This window comes from Lepidochelys olivacea (genome assembly GCF_965140295.1).
Source record: "Lepidochelys olivacea isolate rLepOli2 genome assembly, chromosome: 1".
In the NCBI taxonomy this organism is placed as follows: Eukaryota; Metazoa; Chordata; order Testudines; family Cheloniidae; genus Lepidochelys; species Lepidochelys olivacea.
In genome coordinates this window covers 8,932,217-8,947,897 of record NC_140411.1, presented here as the reverse complement: position 1 = coordinate 8,947,897, position 15,681 = coordinate 8,932,217, and the positions used below count along the sequence as shown (strand labels likewise).

The following is a 15,681-nucleotide window of genomic DNA, read 5'->3' as shown; positions in this document are numbered from 1 at the left end:
TCTACACAAACAATTTGATGAGTTTTAAATCCATACAATATAGTCTCCTGATGTTTCTGTATTAAGTCTGGGCAACTTTTTGCCCCTTACAACAACCTCTAAACCTACAGCAATGATACAAAATACAAAAGAGGTACACCATATCTTGGCTCCTAACAGAAAAGGGCATCCCATTGTAACTTCTTGCTAAGGGGCTCATTCTGTTCTTCACTGGGCTGTGCACGATTACTGCCTCTCCTTACCCACAAAATCACAGCAGGCGAACCAGCAGCAAAGAGACATGGTAAGCAGTCCTGTTTAAAAACTTGACCATCCTGATGTGTAGAAAGAACAATAAATATGGCAAGCGACCAGCTTGTCTTAAGTGAAATCCTTGCTGATCTTAAACACAAAAAAGAAGCTTACAAGAAGTGAAAGATTGGACAAATGACCAGAGAGGAGTATAAAAATATTGCTCAGGCACGCAGGAGTGAAATCAGGAAGGCCAAATCACACCTGGAGTTGCAGCTAGAAAGAGATGTTAAGAGTAACAAGAACGGTTTCTTCTTCTTGTTGCTAACATACCTGAAAGTCAAGGAAAGTGTGGGCCCCTTACTGAATAAGGGAGGCAACCTAGTGACAGAGGATGTGGAAAAAGCTAACGTACTCAATGTTTTTTTTTTTTGTTTTTGCTCTGTCTTCACAAACAAGGTCAGCTCCCAGACTACTGCACTGGGCAGCACAGCATGGAGAGGAGGTGACCAGCCCTCTGTGGAGAAAAGTGATTCAGAACTATTTAGAAAAGCTGGACGAGCACAAGTCCATGGGGCCGGATGCGTTGCATCCGAAAGTGCTGAAGGAGTTGGCAGATGTGACTGCAGAGCCATTGGCCATTATCTTTGAAAACTCATGGCGATCAGGGGAGGTCCCAGATGACTGGAAAAAGGCTAACATAGTGCCCATCTTTAAAAAAAGGGAAGGAGGAGGATCCAGGGAACTACAGGCCAGTCGGCCTCACCTCAGTCCCTGGAAAAATCATGGAACAGGTCCTCAAGGAATCAATTCTGAAGCACTTAGAGGAGAGGAAGTGATCAGGAACAGTCAGCATGGATTCACCAAGGGCAAAAGTCATGCCTGACTAACCTAATTGCCTTCTATGATGAGATAACTGACTCTGTGGATGAGGGGAAAGCAGAGGACGTGTTACTCCTTGACTTTAGCAAAGCTTTTGACACGGTCTCCCACAGTATTCTTGCCAGCAAGTTAAAGAAGTATGGGCTGGATGAATGGACTATAAAGTGGATAGAAAGCTGGCTAAATCGTTAGGCTCAAAGGGTAATGATCAATGGCTCCATGTCTAGTTGGCAGCCGGTATCAAGCAAAGTGCCCCAAGGGTCGGTCCTGGGGCCGGTTTTGTTCAATATCTTCATAAATGATCTGGAGGATGGTGTGGATTGCACCCTCAGCAAGTTTGCAGATGACACTAAACTGGGAGGAGTGGTAGATACGCTGGAGGGTAGGGATAGGATACAGAGGGACCTAGACAAATTGGAGAATTGGGCCAAAAGAAATCTGATGAGGTTCAACAAGGACAAGTGCAGAGTCCTGCACTTAGGACGGAAGAATTCCATGCACTGCTACAGACTAGGGACCCAGCGGCTAGGCAGCAGTTCTGCAGAAAAGGACCTAGGAGTTACGGTGGACAAGAAGCTGGATATGAGTCAGCAGCGTGTCCTTGTTGCCAAGAAGGCTAATGGCATTTTGGGCTGTATAAGTAGAGGCATTACCAGCAGATCCAGGGATGTAATCATTCCCCTCTATTTGGCATTGGTGAGGCCTCATCTGAAGTACTGTGTCCAGTTTTGGGCCCCACACTACAAGAAGGATGTGGAAAAATTTGAAAGAGTCCAGCGGAGGGCAGCAAAAATTATCAGGGAGCTGGATCATGACTTATGAGCAGTGATGAGCTGCCAAAATCTTAACCACCGGTTCCCTCCTCACCCCACGAAGGGGACATGGCCTGCCCCTGCCCCCCAGGACTCCTGCCCCATCCAACCCCCTGTGTTCTTTGATGCGCCCCCTCCTCCCCCGGGACCCCTGGCCCATCCAGCCCCATCCCCTGACTGCTCCCAGAACAGGGCAGGAGGGTCTCATGGGCCACCGTAGTGGGTGCTCATCCTGCCTCTAAGAGCCAGAGGGACCTGCCAGTGGGCGAGTCCCAGTGGTGCTTACCTGGGGCGGCTCCCGGGAAGCATCCAGCAGGTCCCTCTGGCTCCTAGGGGTGTGGTACCTTAGCTGGGGGGGGGGGTTCTGCTCCCCCCACTGATCATATCAAAAGTGGCGCTTAGGCTCCAACTCCTTGGGTGCTCTTGGGCTGGTGCCCCCACGGGGAAAATGTGGTGGGTGCAGAGTCCCCACCAACAGCTCCCTGCCCCATGCCCAGCCCCAGCTCATCTCCGCTCTGCTCCCTCCCCTGAATGTGCCCCCGCCCCCACCCCCAGCTTCCTGCGAATCAGCTGTTGGAGCAGGAAGCCGGGGAGGGCTGAGAAGCAGGCAGCAGCTTCACGCTCAGGGGCCCTGTGCGCCCTCCCCCCACCCCCCCCAGGGTTACCTGCTGCGATGCAGGCAGCCCTCCTCAGGCCCCCCCGCCCCAGCTCACCTCTGCTCTGCCTCCGCCACCCGGGGCCTGAGCGTGAAGCCACCGCTTGCTGCTCAGCCCCCCGACTTCCCACACGAACAGCTGATTCGCGGGAAGCTGGGGGGAGGGGGGTGGGGGGCAGAGAAGCAGAGCAGGCAGCGCATTCAGGGGAGGAGGCAGAGTGGAGGTGAGCTGGGGCCGGGCAGGGAGCTACAGTGGGTGCTCTGCACCCACCAAATTTTCCCCGTGGGTGCTCCAGCCCCGGAGCACCCACAGAGTCGGTGCCTAAGGTGCCACTTTTGGCCTCACGGGACAACCGGTTCTAAAAGGGCTTCTAAATTTAACAACTGGTTCCCCCGAACCGGTGCAAACCGGCTCCAGCTTACCACTGCTTATGAGGAAAGGCTGAGGGAACTGGGATTGTTTAGTCTGCGGAAGAGAAGAATGAGGGGGCATTTGATAGCTGCTTTCAACTACCTGAAAGGGGGTTCCAAAGAGGATGGATCTAGACTGTTCTCAGTGGTAGCAGAGGACAGAACGAGGAGTAATGGTCGCAGGTTGCAGTGTGGGAGATTTAGGTTGGATATTAGGAAAAACTTTTTCACTAGGAGGGTGGTGAAGCACAGGAATGGGTTCCCTAGGGAGGTGGTGGAATCTCCTTCCTTTGAGGTTTTTAAGGCCTGGCTTGACAAAGCCGTGGCTGGGATAATTTAGTTGGGGATTGGTCCTGCTTTGAGCAGGGGGTTGGATGAGATGACCTCCTGAGGTCCCTTCCAACCCTGATATTCTATGACCACTGGCCAAAGCTAACAATTCCTCCATTTCCTACAGAAAAGCATACCATGCATACTGGCTTCATGCCAAGCAGAAGCTCACTGTTCATGCCTGAATGAACTGCAAGCCTGGAGATCTGCCTTTACTAATGAGCAGAATATTGTAATTGCTTATGACAGGAAACAAAAGCCTTTCCCTTAAAAATGCAGTTCAGCTGCTAGGGACTGGCACCCTTTTATTCTGCTCTCCTGCACACAACACCCACAAATAGCAACGGGGTTGGACACCAAGGACTGGACTGCAGGTTTGGACACCAAGAAGCATCACACCCAAGTCCTTTACATTCTGCATTCAACTTAAGCTCTACTTTGTACTGACAAATTTACTTCCTGGGACACAGGTGATCATCATTTGACATAAGTGCTTTGCTGCATAATTACCAGGAACACCTCCATTATAAAATGCTTTTTTACTGCATTAACACCAAGACCTAGTTTAGTTTACTGTCAGCAGTGTTTTTTCCAATGTTAGATAAGAAAAGTATTCCATTTTCATTTAAATCTGACAATTGTTTGTAACCATTCAGCATTTAGGATATTGCTACATAGGTTGATGCCAGGGATTGGATAAAACGCCACCTTCCTATAAGGCAAGTGTATACATATACTGAATAATGAATTGGGACAAAAAACTTCAGAATGCAACAACTGCACCGCACCACACCCCACCCATGATCCAATACCTTTTAAGAAATTAGTTGTATAGCCAAACTTGTAAAAACTTTAGATCTTATTTTAATAAAGTCGAGTACATTCTTAAAATACCAGAATACAAGTTTGCATGCAGAATGAGGTTTGACGATACAATCTAAAAACCTAATTTTGAGGTACAATCTAAAAACCTAATGCACAAAGCAATTTGTTTTCAGGTGCTGGAGGCGGCATGACTGGCAAGGGTAATATTGCACATATTTGAGAATATTAACAAAGCCATGTTTTCTTCCAGTTAGTGCAAGTATGCCATATCCTACAACCCTGGGATCTAAACAAGAAGGGATCAGGTCACCAAAAAAAAAAAACTCCCAAGATTCAACCAACAAAAACGCTAATTCCAAACAAAGGATGCAAGGACGGGAAGAACATGTGAAGTATACAAAGACCTTGCAACTATCCTGTAAGAGACCAGAAGTACCACCCCAGTTTGAGTAAGTTCGGTTCTAAAAATGCTTTGCGTTCTTCTGTCTCCAAGACATTTGCAATAGTAACGGCTCTGTCTTAGGGCAAATGGCTATTCCTCAAACTTCATTTTATGGATAACTTCATGTCACTGTTTTTTTTCTACCTGAGCTGGAGGTGTTGGCTTGCCATTTAGAGCCATTTGTTGGGGCACCAGCTGCCCCTGGGATGGCACTTGGGCAGTTTTTAACTTCTTTGCGTCCACTTTTGAAGGATGCTCCTCCTCTTCCTCATCAGAATCTTGCAAGCCGTATTTAGAGAAGTGAGCCACCTGTACAATGATAAAAGCCAAAGTGTTGGTAATAGGGATACAGACATGGGGAAGATTTTCAAAAGCACAGATGGGAATTGGTGCACAACCACCACTGACTTCACACAGAGCTGGGTGTTTAGCTGCCCCTTGGGTCTGAAAGTCTCCCCTTAAATATTCTAATGAGTAACTGCATACTGAAGCATACATGAACTCTGAGGGAGTTCAATCTTTGTATAAGACACCGCATATATGCGGGATCAGTTCTTAACAAATCACCTGGGAGTTATTTTGGACAGTTTGCACTTTGACTATTACAATCAGAATGATCTGTATATTACTTGAAAAACTTTAGTACTACAATTCATGAGTTAAATGGATCACGAAGAGCACTTTAAAACCTTAAACAAGTATAAAACCAGTTGATTAAAGGCACTGGAATTACAGCATTGACAGCTACTGGTTTATCAGGGAAATTCTGACTTCTGTTCCACCCAGATCTTTTTGTAATACACAGTTTATGAGCAGTCAGCGATGAGCAACCGTGATTACTACCTTGAACACCCAAGAACCGGTCTCTGGACGGTACTCTTTGAACTGGGCTCCCTGCTTCCGAGATACAGCCTCCAGTCTGCCTTCATAATTGATATCTGCTAGTCGTTCTGGGCTCTTTATCAAGCAGCGAGATGTTTTATCCGTTGGCCAAACTCCATCCAATGTAACTTCAGCTCGTCTGTTAAAATGCAGACAATGGAAGGGCATGAGATCACTGAGCTTTGAAACGAGGCATTCAAAAAAAGTTTACATCAAGTTTGGAACAAACCACAAGCATTGGCTCAAACACGCTTTGGTTCAGAAACACAACTGTCACTGACCAGTAGATTTTGTCCAAGATTAATAACCTGAATGTATGCCTGAAAAAAGGAGTTAGATTTGCGGGCTGCTGGGATAGCTAAAATAGAAAGAGGCCCTTATGGATGACAAGAAGGGTGATAGCTTTACCAAAATCCATTTACCAGGCTACCCCCACCCACTCCTAAAAAGAACACATGAAAAGTTTAAATTACCTATTTAAACCTTCACCAATAGGTGGCTTCTGATCATCGTCAGGATAGACAATAACTTCTTTCCTGCGGACGTGCACAATCTCATCCAGATTTAAGTTAGTTAGATTCACCTCTCCTTCAAAGTAAATTGATCCGTAACCTGGAATGTAAACAAACCCAACTTGTACTTCTGCTCCCATAGCAAATGCTGTAATACCACCCCAGAGAAGTGCATTGGCAAACTCTCCAACGTAAGTATTCACATTTTGTTCATCTTACCTGAACTATCCTTAAATTGCCATTCAAACTCCTGTTATTCTATTCAAGTGACAAGTAACTGAGCAGTTTTATGATTATCTTTTTCCATTCTAAAAGGTGATAGTTTCAGTCTGTTGGCAATTGCTCCCTCTCAGTAATAAATTTGAGCCCTTAAGTATCTTTTCTAGACAACTTAAGTTGGTCGCTCCTCCTGGGTGGTCCTATCCTCTATTTTTAATTATTTGTCTCCTTGTTGAATTCAAAGTACTAGAACTGCACACAATATCCTGCATGCATATACAACAGCAAGACTGACCCCAAGTAGCTGTATAACCAAACTAATTTTACATTCAATTCCTTTATGTAGTCATAAGGTTTTTGATAGTAGTACTAACCTGGCAGCTCACACTGCATCTGTGATCAGCTCCTATCTTTTCCCACTCATTGAGAATTAAAAAGTTATGATTTCATCCAGAATTCAAGCACTAAACTGCTTGAAAGGGACAGTGTCAGACTAAGTATTCAAATGTTTCCATTTTCCAATCATCATGGTATAATAATTGGATTTGTAAAAATCCAGTTTGAAGCTCAAGAAGTGAATTAGTAATGAACAGCACTCAGCTTGGCCAGTAAAGCTGAGCTAGACAGTTTTATGTAAATTTTGAGTCCAAGTTTTGGACCTAAGCTACCCTCAATTATCTGGAGAACTACTGAAAATGTTGTTCTTTTCATACAGGAGGTGTTGGAATTTTACAAGCTATGATTTTAGTTTCACTGGGTGGCCTAATTCACAGAGCTTGAGTGTGCAGCCAATGTGAAGAGTATTTAAAGCTTTTGTCACCTAGGGCTGATAAATATCTCAAGCAAGGTAACTATTTTACATTCATGCTGAAGAAATACAAAGCCCAGGCTTTAAAAGCTCTAAAAAGAGTTGGTGGCAGGAGAACACATATCCAAAGTGATTCTATACTCACCTTTACGACCTATAGTGAAATCAGTCACAATACATTCTCCTCTGTCAGTGGTAAGTTTAGCTAGATCCTCCATAGACGGGATGGTATAGTAGCCAGCTTTTGTTAGAACAATTCCTACAGTAGAAAATAATTGAGCACATAGATGAGGACAAGACTAACTCCAGAAATTTTCTTAATCTTTGCCAAGAAAACTGAAGGACAGCTGAGGGGCCCTAAAAAGAAGTTGAGAATCAGTACAATGTAAGCGAACAATAAAGTAACAGAAGCCAGAGTACAGATGAGACTATCCAGACATCTTATTAAGAGTGTCAAGTTTATATTACTTTACAGTGAGAAATTCCATGCACTGAGTATTTTATCTAAGGTAAGATGAAAACATAAAACATCTTGGGTAAGAGAAAGAGGAGAAGATAGGAAGATTTTTATTTATTTTTTTCTGAGGAATGGCATTTGGTGGAGAGAAAGCTGGAAACTACTTAAAGGTAAAAGGCAGTCAGTATACATTAAAAATAAAGCAAAGGATGGGGTAAAATGACTAGGAAGAGGAGGATCAGGAAGGAGTAAGACTAAAGATAGAGCAGCACCACACAGCAGCGCGAATCTGACCTGCTGGGTGCAGACTATATACATTCTCATTCTCCTCTTCACGGTCATCCTGCAGTGACTCATCATGAAATGAAGCATCTTCACTGCTGCCTTCCAGGCCATTCCGCAAGGCAACCCGCATATTCAGAGCCATAATGGTATCATCCACATTATTCTGTTTGTGCACTGCATTCTCCGGGGTCTGTGGGATGGGTTTGGCAATGGGGTTAGTGTAAAATCTAGTCACTTCATGGTGATCGTCTTCTTCCTCTTGCTCACCCTCCTGTCTGTGATTCTCATCAACAGATCTGGATAGAAAGTTGAACCTAAAGAAAGAATGAAGCCATTCAAACACATTCATTTCTAAAGAAATCTTGTGTCAGTGTTACAAAACATTTGTTTCTCATCTCATAACATGGCACACCAGATTCTTCCTGTTGTGTGGAGGTACATTACCACATGTAACACTAGACATTAGTGCCTGGAACATATATTACATTGTTTTGGGAAAAGGGGTTTACAGCTGATTATGTCTTGCTGCCCAAAGGACCAAGCTAACCTTAGGGTGGAGATGCCTAGTTCACAACTGGCAGCCTCAGCAATACAGATCGAGTGGGCACATGGCTAATGTATTTCCCTATTCCTTACTAGGTGGTGACTCCAGGTCAGAACTGAGACTAGAGCTGATTTAACAAGATGTTTGGCATTTTCTAATGAATAATTGTTGAACCTGAAACTAATTGTGGAAATGAGTCAGTTTTGACAAGTTTGTTTCAAAAGGTTTGGAAAAAAGCGTTTTGAAATTGTTGAAATGGGATATTTAGACCTGACCTGAACCAAAAACTTTTGATTGTCTGTTTGCAAGTTTGGATGGAAATTTTTTTCCCCCCAAAAGCTTGGAAGTTTTCCAGGGATGGGAAACAACAGTTTCTTGCCCATCTCTAATTGATGCACTGATGAGGAAGCCTGTACTGTTCATAAGAAAGGCCATACTGAGTCAGACGAGTGGTCCATCGAGAGAATCTTGGCTAATAGCCACTGATAGACCTATTCTCCATGATCTTATCTAGTTTTTTTTAATTCAGTTACACTTTTGGCCATCACATCATCCTGTGGCAATATACTCCACAGGACAACTGCAGGGTGTGTGAAAAAGTATTTCCTGTATTAAACATGCTGCCTATTAATTTCAATGGGCAACCCGTGGTTTTTGTATTGAGGCAAAGAGTAAACAACACTTTAAAATCATGAATGCTGTGGAAAATGTGAATATAGACCTCTCTAGTACAGAAGCTGTTCCACAAACTTGATGATCTTTGTTGCTTAAACATCTTTGTTAACCTCCTAGAAACTGAAGTCCCTCTATAAACACATCTTGTTTTACAATTAAGAATTTTAGTCTCAACTAGACGGAAAAATCAGTCATACAAAAATCTGTGTGTTATCAGTCCATATTCTTATTTGGATATTTAAAACATACCTACTGCCATGACATCAGCATTGCAAAGATGTCTATCAATAGTTCTCATAGTAATGTAAGCTACTGAAAGCTATTTGTGTGAGCCAATAAGTTATGAGCTTATTTCTACGCAAGAGGGTTATGTACTGTATAGATTTAGATTCTAGAGAGCTTTTTTCAGAGATTTGTTTATGAGAAAGTATTAACTAAATCCGTTTCTAGAGGCATAATCAGCTGTGTCATGTAGAAACATACCGCTCTCCATTCTCTGGATACTCTGATGGAGGTTCCAGATCTTCAGCTTCACGACTGACAGGAGAAAACAAGTTGCTGCTGTTGAGGTTTTTCAAAACCAGCTTCTTGATGCTCTTCCTAAAATATACCAAAGCAGCAGTTCTCAGTGATCTGCAGCACGAGCGCCACACGTTTGACCCAAGAGTTCCAGGGATGGGAGAATATTTAAGCCAACTTTAAACCACATTAGCTCGCATTCTGTCATGACAATGCTATAACTACTGCCAAGTCCAGTTAGTCTTTCCCAGCAGATGGTAGCAAGAGGGGTAAGAGGTATCAGTTTGTTATTCCAATTGACAGGGGCAGTTGGGGGAATGTTTTTTAAGAACACTGAGTGGGCCTCACCACCACAGCACTTCAGAGGAGAGATGAAGTGACTGCCAGGGCTAATATTAAATAGAAAGGCCAACCTCATACAATAGGAAGCTTTCTAAAGCCTATGTTTTATTACTGAATACAGGCCATTTCTAAAGTCCTTCAATACCTTTAACCAAACTCTTTCCCCCTGTTATGCCACTCAAGTTGAAGGTAAACTGGAGGACTCAGGAAACTGCAATTTTCTACTACAACCCCAGAAGAGCACAGTCTAGGGCTGACTGAGATAAGAAGTTTATCTGACAACGATTCTACATGACAGTTTTTAAATACATGCAATAGGCTGGGAAGATACCCGTAGGAATCTAAGGGCAATTGCTTGTAAAAGAGAATAGATTTGCAAGACAAAACTTATGTTTTGGTCAGAGATGAGGCGTTGCATATTGTAAATTAACTGAAGCAAGCAACACTTTTATAGTCACAAGGAACAGATTAGAATCTACTTGCCCATACAGTAACAATTAAGTCACAGGATCATTTTGTTTGACAAACTACTCTAAAAGTACTTGACAATTACTTAAGTTAGACCACTTTTATCTTCAGTACAGTAAGTATATTTTCTGCCAGACTTATATGCAAGTCTTTGATCTTTGCTATCCATGTCAACAAAGCTACAGAGCCTGCATGGTTACCAAATATGAAGGCACTACACAAAGGATAATTTACTGACCTAAGTAGAGAGTTTGGGTGCTACATTAGATATGTTGGCAAGCATCTACACATGAAATAGGAAGCATTATCTGTACCAAAGTAGTAACCTTTCTTCATTAAAAGCCAGAAGACGCATACAACTGCTAGGAGAGCAAGTGCACTCACATATTTGATTTATGAGTGCTTGAGCCACAGGAAAAGAGGTGGAAGATTAAACAAACATTTTTCTGAATAATACTGATCTCCAAAGGAGAAAAGAAAACTAACTTGGGCATGAATGCACCGTTAGATAAAGATGGCTCATCATCATCCAGCCCATCAAAGAGGTGAGATTTGGAAGATCCTGCTGTCTGCAAAGCTTTTGGTCGCACTCTGGTCGCTGGTCGCGGGGTCAGTTTATAATGGGTTGGCGTAGTCAAAGCCTTCTGGGCTGCTGGATTAGTTGGTTTCAGTCTCTGAGAAAGAAACATTCATGTAACCGAAAAAACAGATTTTCAAACTACTTAAGTCTAAACAGGATTAATGTTTTCTTGTTTATTTTCACAGAAGTTAGACCAGTATTGTTGTCAGGACAAAAAACCTATGCCCTGAGTAAACAAGTTAACTATAGACATTCACCCTTTATTCTCTGTTCGGCTACTGATTTGGCAGCAACAGTGCTAGCTCAGTTTGAGGTCTGATTAGTGCTTTTGGCGGGTGAATTGCTTAAACTATTACCATTTGTTTAAGAAAAAATCAAACCTACTTAGTAAGATATATCAGCAATACTGCAGTGTCTTTAGAGTGAGTTTTCCCCACACTAGTAAAGAAAGTGTCAGAATCTTACATAACGTTTGTTTGGGGAAAAAACTGCAATGAGATCACACACATGGATTTATAATCTATCACTGTGAATTGTCTAAGTGCCTGATTTTGAGAGCTTCTTAGCATCTACTACCACAGAGGTCACTGGGAATGCCAAATGCTTGGCATCTCTGAAGACAGAAGTCTAATATATGACCACAATATATGCAGTTAGGTATCCCAAGTGGCTGTCTGATACAGATAACAAATACATTCTCACTATTTTATATATAAGGCTACGTTTTAGTCATGGGTATTTTTATTAAAAAGTCATGAACAGGTCACAGGCAGTAAACAAAAATTCACAGGCCCGTGACCCGTTCGTGACTTTTACTAAAAATACCCCTGACTAAAACGGGGTGGGGGGGAGAAGAGAGAGAGACAAGAGAGCACCGCAGGTGCTGAGAAGAGGGGGCATGGGTGCTGGGGCAGGCTCCTTACCCAGCTCCCGAGAGCCCCACATGCTGCCTCTGCTCCGCCCCAAGCCCCAGGTCTACAGCTCCCATTAGCTGGGAACTGTGGCCAATGGGAGCTGCGGGGGCACTGCCTGGCTGCTGGCAGAGGCGGCATGTGGAGCTGAGCCCCCTGCAGGTAAACAGTGGCCCCAAGCCCCCCTACACCCGAACTCCTGCTGCTCTGGTTGGGGGCCCTGAGACTGTCCCAGCAGCAGTCAGTGCAACTGACCCAGGGACTACCCGAGCTACTCCTGCAGCTGGCCCAGGAGCTGCCAAAGTCATTGTGGTCATGGAAAGTCATGGAACCTGTGACAAACATGGAGCCTTAGTTATATACCGTTTAGTTTCTCAACACCCCAGGCTAAAGACTATGATATTAGGAAAATGGGCCCCTAAATGTTCAGATCTTCATTTTTTAAAACTAATCCATATAGAGAAGATAGAGAAGTTACAATAAACACAATCTTATCCATAAAAATGTGTTCTGAAGTATTTGAGTCCTCACCTCTTCTTTCTTCTTTGGGTCTGACATAGGGTTTCTGAAAAGAGGAGAATCTCCAAAGGGCGAGTAGGTCAAGCTGTTGAAGTGCTGCTGGAGGGCTGCTTGTTGGGCAGCTGAAACATTTGGGTCCGTCAATGCTGGATAAAGTTGGAGAGGTTAATCTTTTCTAATCATGTATTTAGCACTCAGACTCATCTCAGGACATTTAGGGCATTTAGAAGTGGCCCCTTCTTTATCAGATCTTTTCCCTGTGGGAATTCACAGTTGTATCTGCTGACTTCAGTGACCAGACTTTTTACCACTGTCAGCCCTGTAAAGCCAGCTGAATTCTATTCCTTCTTGTATATCGGAATTATTTACCAAGTTCAAATCCATTTCACCTGTGCAAAGCTAAAATGAAGGGAGCTGTGCAGATTAGCCAGGAGCCGAATATGGCCTGGCAGAACCTTTTAATGGTTATCTCCACTTGTTAGTTTCAACACCAGTGTGCAGTGTCCCTTCAAAGTCTGATTAATGTTAGTGCAAGACCCTTCTCTGAAGGTTCAACTACCTTGAAATTCACTTGTTCAGTTGATTATCCCAGGAAGCAGGGACTCTGAAAAATTTAGGGGTCATGGTGGATAGAGTCACCCTAAGTATGACCTATATTATTTGTTCCTAGATGTATACATTTACCCACATTATAAACACAGTTTGCTTGTTCCTAGCTTACCAAGCAATCCAGATTGCTCTGTATGTGACGTCTTCATTATTTACCACTTCCCCAATTTAGGCCATCTGCAAACTTTATCAGTGATCTTCCAGGCCATTGATATTTAAAAAGTTAAACAGCATAGGGCCAAGGACCAATCACTGCAGGACTCCACTAAAAATACACCCAATCAGTGATTCCCCATTTACAATTACATTTTGAGACTTATCAGGTGCCCAGTTTTTAATCCACTTATGTCTGCCATGTTAATTTCCTATTGTTCTAGGGTTTGGTTTTGTTTTTTTAAATGTCATGCAATACGAAATCAAAGAGACTTTTGTAGGGTAAGTATATTCCACCAAACACTATTACTTTTATCAACCAAACTTGTCATCTCATTAAAAAAAAGTTAATTTGACAGGATCTATCTTCCCTAAACCCATGTTGATTGGCATTAATTATATTACTCTCTTTGAATTCTTTACTAAACAGAGTCCTGTATCAGCCACTCCATTCTCTTGCCCAGGATCTGCAACAGATACTGTTTCACTACCTTGGATTCAAGTAACTGAACTTGGTAAATTGCACTCTTACCCACAGCAGGCTGGGGAGCTCCAAAGCCCAGGGTGGCTGTTGATGTATTGAATCCAGGTGCTCCAAACGCTCCTGTTCCCAGTGTTCCACCTAATTTAGGCTGGGTGTTTCCGAATAGTGAAGTCTGCCCTGCACTAAGAGCTACACAGAGGACAGCAGCAGTTTACAGAAGGTTCCATCACGTGCTTGCAGACAAATTAAGTTTATCCACACATTTAAGAATTCCCTCAACTATCATTTGTTGAACTGCAAAAAGAAGTTTTACCGCACTCATTGTAAGTTATCTGTGGATTCTTACAAATTAAAAGAATACATTCCTGTTCTGATCACATTAGAGTAAATTATTAATCTAATCCTATACATTCTCTGAACCACAGAGTTAACTATTAACCCTTGGTGGGCTCCTACCATTCAAACATTTTACATTAGGAAGACTTGATTCCAATACAGATTGGGTTTAAGCAGAATAAATAAATGCTCACTAACCAGAGAGTTGAAAGTTGTTACAGGACTAGGTACCACAAGGTATTATAAATTTCTTAAACTTGTAGCTGACTAGAGGGCATAACATTCCTGTGTGAAACCTCAATACCCAATATCTTCTATTGTACAAGGTCTTGTATGAATTGGGGAGGGGAGGGGATGTTTCACGGAGTGCTAAAGATGTTTCAAAAAGGGCAGACTCAATTTCATTCTGCTCTGAGACAGTCCAGTCTCTGGATTTCCCCAATACCTGCCACTACAGATCCTGAGCTGTTACTACAGTTAGAAACAAATCCCAATTATGGATGCCATCCCCTGGAGGCTTTTTTTTTTTAAACCTGTTCCAAATCCTGTTCCAAGTCCGGCGCCCAGAGTTCCAGCTGCAGGCTTATTTCCGAAGATACTATTCCCAGCAGTGCTCGCACCAAAACCTAGGAGTACAAAAGAATTAGTGCGCTACTTTTAAGGTAACATTTAACTTCCTCCGTAAAGGATTGTAAGTGAACAAGCATCACCTGGCTAAGGACAACTTTGCCATCATTAGTATACCCAATAAACTTCACATGCTGTTTCTAGAGCTCAAAGAGAATTTAAGGCCTTCGGATGGTGATGAGCTGTTTTTAAGCCACATTAGAGTTTTTAAAAGCATCTCTGTGACATCTAGATAGGGTCTAAGTTTGGTCTGAGAGAAGAGTGGTCGGATTATCATTACAGACCACCAATGAAAAAGCAGCCTTGACAGCACATCAGCAAGACAGACCTCAATGAGCAAAGAATCAAACTAGGCCACAGTAGGAAGACAAGTGTGCTCCCAAGTGAGAACACGTCTTCACAATTAGATACCTTCAAGCAGCCATTAAAAAAAATTGAGTTCTTACTGAAAAGTAAATAGGGACAAATAGCCAAAATCTAATGGGTACTCTGGAAGAGCTCCACAACAAGATGACTTTTCTGCTCCCCCCACCCCACTCTCCTGCTGGTAATAGCTCATCTTAAGTGATCACTCTCCTTACAATGTGTATGATAAACATCCATTTTTTTTCATGGTCTGTGTGTATATAAATCTCCTCACTGTATTTTCCACTTTATGCATCCGATGAAGTGAGCTGCAGCTCATGAAAGCTTATGCTCAAATAAATTGGTTAGTCTCTAAGGTGCCACAAGTACTCCTGTTCTTTTTGCGAATACAGACTAACACGGCTGCTACTCTGAAACCTGTTCTCTATATATTTAATATTGAACACAAACGAATACATGAGAAAAAACTTAAAGGAAGGCCTGTGAAATCTATTTCTGTCTTGTTTCAGAAAATAAATTTAGAGTGAGCAGGTCTGACATTTGCCACTTCAAATTTTCTCAAAAGAGGATAGCAATGACAAAGGATTTTAACAGTAATATGATAGATGTTCACCACTCAAGCACAACACTATTACAGAACAGTATTGCCTTCCAAGGTATGCTTCAATTACAGATAGAGATTTCAGATTTTACTGAAAACCAGAAAAAGATCTAGATGTGGCAGCAGAACAATATGTTTTAAAGTTTCTTCAACCCCACTGGACAAAACAAGTCCCATTTTACACTGTTTATACCAC

The 15,681-nt window shown here is 42.8% G+C and overlaps 1 protein-coding gene across 2 annotated transcripts in view; it reads right to left on the bottom strand.

Moving 5' to 3' along the window:
* NUP98 (nucleoporin 98 and 96 precursor) overlaps window positions 1-15,681 on the bottom strand; it is a 59,148-nt gene that overhangs the window by 21,669 nt on the left and 21,798 nt on the right. For both annotated transcript variants that reach the window (XM_084616187.1, XM_084616188.1), the window contains exons 11-20: window positions 14,425-14,517; window positions 13,604-13,744; window positions 12,322-12,455; window positions 10,786-10,973; window positions 9,454-9,570; window positions 7,761-8,065; window positions 7,155-7,268; window positions 5,944-6,082; window positions 5,432-5,609; window positions 4,733-4,897 (exon numbers count right to left, since the gene is read on the bottom strand). In XM_084616187.1, coding sequence (XP_084472313.1) covers window positions 4,733-4,897; window positions 5,432-5,609; window positions 5,944-6,082; window positions 7,155-7,268; window positions 7,761-8,065; window positions 9,454-9,570; window positions 10,786-10,973; window positions 12,322-12,455; window positions 13,604-13,744; window positions 14,425-14,517 — 1,574 coding nt within the window. The remainder of the gene's footprint in view (window positions 1-4,732; window positions 4,898-5,431; window positions 5,610-5,943; window positions 6,083-7,154; window positions 7,269-7,760; window positions 8,066-9,453; window positions 9,571-10,785; window positions 10,974-12,321; window positions 12,456-13,603; window positions 13,745-14,424; window positions 14,518-15,681) is intronic.